This window comes from Sprattus sprattus (genome assembly GCF_963457725.1).
Source record: "Sprattus sprattus genome assembly, chromosome: 3".
NCBI lineage: Eukaryota > Metazoa > Chordata > Actinopteri > Clupeiformes > Clupeidae > Sprattus > Sprattus sprattus.
In genome coordinates, this window is record NC_137922.1 from 55,141,980 (window position 1) to 55,145,896 (window position 3,917).

Genomic DNA, 3,917 nt, shown 5'->3' on the forward strand with positions numbered 1-3,917 from the left:
AAGAGCTGTGCTGCTTTAGCATCAGCTGTCAGATCCACATCCTGCAGTTTGAAGACGCTGGTCCTGAGTCACAATCCTCTTCATGATGCAGGAATTCAGCATCTCTCAGACCTCCTCCAGAGTCCCCACTGCAAGCTGGAGACCCTAGTGTGAGTGTTAACACACAACAAGAGATCTGTGTGTGGGGTGGGGGAGCACACAGTGATGGGTGAGGAGGGGCATATAAGGGTGGGTGTACTATGGTGTGTGTGTGTGTGTGTTTACCTGTCACTGTGTTTGATTGTTAGGGGGAGCTCCCTTTGTGTGTCTCAGTGGGCCCCTGTGATGATTGAAGGATGATGACACAGTGTGTGAGGGACATCATTTGATGTGGAGAAAGGGTTGTGTGCGTGTATCCGGCACAAAAGTATGGAGTGCTATGATGGATGCAACAGAGTGTGTGTGTGTGTGTGTTTATGTCTCCCTCTTTGGTGCTCAGTGAAGGGTATGTGCGTAGCACCCATTGATGTGTGTTTGATGTGGAGGAGGGTGTTTGTGTTAGGAGGAGTGTGTTTGTGAGGGTCAACACAGTGTGTTTATATGTTACTCTGTGGTGCTGAGTGAAGGGTATGTAAGTAGCACCCCTTTATATACTGTATGTGTGTGTGGGTGGGTGTGTGTGTGTGTTTGAATACGATGAATGAATGAATATGTTTGGGATACCCGTGTTGTGTGTGTGCGTGTGTGTGTGTGTGTGTGTGTGTGTGTGTGTGTGGGGGACACCCAGTGAGTGTACGCATCTGATATCCTGTGATGAGTGTGTGTGTGTGTGTGTGTGTGTGTGTGTGTGTGTGTGATTGGCACTCTGTAATGGCTGAAGTATGGTAAGTGTGTGGGTTGGTGTTGGTATAGGTAAAGGTATGTGAGTGTAATAATCACACATGTCATTATGTTTCCCCCAGGCTGAAGAGGTGTTCCCTCACAGAGAAGAGCTGTGCTGCTTTAGCATCAGCTGTCAGATCAACATCCTGCAGTTTGAAGATTCTGAACCTGAGTCAGAATCCTCTTCATGATGCAGGAATTCAGCATCTCTCAGACCTCCTCCAGAGTCCCCACTGCAAGCTGGAGACACTAAGGTGAGTGTTAACACACAACAAGAGATCTGTGTGTGGGGTGGGGGAGCACACAGTGATGGGTGAGGGGGGGGCATGTAAGGATGGGTGTACTTTGGTGTGAGTGTGTGTGTGTGTTTACGTGTGTTTGTGTTCACTGTGTTTGTTTGTTAGGGGGAGCCCCCTTTGTGTGTCTCAGTGTCCCGCCTGTGATGATTAAAGGATGATGACACAGTGTGTGAGGGACATCATCTGATATGGAGAAAGGGTTGTGTGTGTGTGTATCAGGCACAAAAGTATGGAGTGCTATGATGGATGCAACAGAGTGTGTGTGTGTGTGTGTGTGTGTGTGTTTATGTCTCCCTCTTTGGTGCTCAGTGAAGGGTATGTGCGTAGCACCCCTTGATGTGTGTTTGTGTTAGTGGAGGGTGTGTGTGTTAGGAGGAGTGTGTTTGTGTTAGGAGGAGTGTGTTTGTGGGGGTCAACACAGTGTGTTTATATGTTACTCTGTGGTGCTGAGTGAAGGGTATGTAAGTAGCACCCCTTTATATACTGTATGTGTGTGTGGGTGTGTGTGTGTGTTTGAATACGATGTGTGCTGTTACCTCCAAGGATGTGTATCTGGTATTTCCTTAAGATAACTTGTTGTTCTATTGGTTTCATTCTCTTGAGCTTGTTGTTCTCTGTTCTTCTGTGTGTGAGAGCGTGTGTGAGGGAGTGTGTGTGTGTGTGTGTGTGTGTGTTTATGAGAGAGCGGGTAGCCTGCCTAGTTGATGCCTAGTTCTCCTCTTAGTTGGCTGTAGGCCTGCAAGCAGAGTGGTTATCACTTAAGTTCCCATAAAGTTATTAGTTTTTAGTTTGTGGAGGACATAAGGAGGTTGGGTGCTGTTTGCCGTTATGAGTCTCTAGAGGAGATATTGGGTACTGTTTGTTTTCCTCACCTTGTTTAACTCTGTTTTTCATCAGAGAGGGTGTTTGGGATGTTTTGTGTTCTTTATATTTATTCTGTGATCAGGTGAGGTATTTTTGTGAGTTTTCAGTTAGCTGTTGTTTTGTTTATTATGATCGATGAACTATGGTGTTTGTAAAGTGGTGCTAGAAATGATGTGAATATTTTAGATATTCCTGAGAATCTGCATATGATCAGATCATCTTAGTTATGAAATTGTATAAAGACCAAAGACTTTACTGACCAAAGTGATCCAACATCAAATGTTTGTGTTGGGCACCTTTTAATGGATCGAGTACTGTGTGTGTGTGCGTGCGCGCGCGCGCGCGTGTGTGTGTGTGTGTGTGTGTGTGTGTGTGTGTGTGTGTGTATTATCCGTAGTGATTGTTTGTGCGTGTGTGTAGAAAAGCATAGAATAGAAAAGCCTTTATAAGGCTTTGTCATTTTGTAAAAGCCTTTGTCATTGTATTTGCATAAAACGACATGTGTGTGTGCGTGTGTTATCTGTAGTGGTTGTTTCTGTGTGCGCGTGTGTGTGTGCTTTTGTGTGTGCTATCTGTAGTGTGTGTGTGTGTGTGTGTGTGTGTGTGTGTGTGAGATGATTGTTCGGCATTAACTTAAGAATCCCCACTGGAGAACCTATCATACCTGTTAACACATTAATAATCGTTTGTCTTCTAGAGTGACTGGTCGTACCTTCAGAAAGAGGAGTCGAGCAGCAGCCTCAGATGACCAAGACCAAGCCCAGCAGGATCCAGGAGCACAGCTGCTCTCTGTGGACACTCCCAAGTGAGTCTGATGGACAACAGCACACACACACACACACACACACCACACAGTCTTCAGGAGGAACCCAGAGAGGGAATGAGGTCATGAGGTTTGGAATGAGAGGGAAGGAGTGTGTGTGTGTGTGTGTGTGTGTGTGTGTGTGTGTGGCTGTCTCTCGAGAATTGTCTGGCAAAATTGTATGCAGATCCCTGTTTATTATGTGTCTGGTAACATGCATGAAGAGCACAACTGCTCTCTGTGGACACTCCCAAGTGAGTCTGACAAGCATGATTTACACACACCACTGGCAAGTCCCGTATTCTGTGACATCGGTTGCTACACAACGAACATTTACGATTAAGACACTCACAGAAAACGAATGGATGAGTTTTCAGCATGATGAAGAACTGGTTAGGAAAAGCCTAGACACAAAAAGGTGTGATTAAGAGAATGCTGTCATGTACTGTTAGATTTCATGAAATAGACTGGTCCACAAGTAAAGCACAGCACCTGTGTCGCTTTCTGTCAAAGGAGGAGTGGAGGCAACCGCTGGTGAAAATCATTTAGTGCCCTGTTTTAAAAAGACATGTTGTTATCATCATTATTATTACTATTATTACTTTTATAATTATTATTATTATTATTATTATTATTATTATTATTCCGTTATTAGACCAGTCAGTCAGTCAGTGTCTACTCCAGACATGAGACTTACAGCTACCTGGGAGGTTGTTGTTGTTTTGTTAATAATAATAACAACAATACTATAACTACTGCACCAATAACAACGTTAATGCTAGTTGAAGAGGAGTTTTAGAGTTAAGGGTGGCTGGCAAAGTGGTCTCGTGCACATTTCCAGCAGCGTTTCTGCTCTTTGACCCAGCTTGCTCTCTGCTCATTGGGGAGCATTTACTGACATGATGTTCAGTGGATTTACAATACGCAGAGACTGGACGGCAGACTCAGACTTACCCTGGTCCAACAGGTTGGATAAGGCCATTTTCAGCATCATATACTGGCTTTCATCCTCTCTGGTGAGATCAGGGAATGAGGGTCCTTCTACCCGTCTGTAGGACTGCAGTGAGGCCACAGGGGGAGCTAGAGGGCTT

The 3,917-nt window shown here is 45.0% G+C and overlaps 1 protein-coding gene across 1 annotated transcript in view; it reads left to right on the forward strand.

Moving 5' to 3' along the window:
- Nucleotides 1-2,833, forward strand: part of LOC308362862 (protein NLRC3-like) — a gene marked incomplete at both ends in the record, with an annotated part of 25,510 nt that extends 22,677 nt beyond the window's left edge. Inside the window, 3 exons of the mRNA XM_080835590.1 lie at nucleotides 1-149; nucleotides 942-1,115; nucleotides 2,722-2,833. The exon at nucleotides 1-149 is cut by the window's left edge and continues 25 nt beyond it. Coding sequence (XP_080691716.1) covers nucleotides 1-149; nucleotides 942-1,115; nucleotides 2,722-2,833 — 435 coding nt within the window. The remainder of the gene's footprint in view (nucleotides 150-941; nucleotides 1,116-2,721) is intronic.
- Between the last annotated feature and the right edge of the window lie 1,084 nt (nucleotides 2,834-3,917).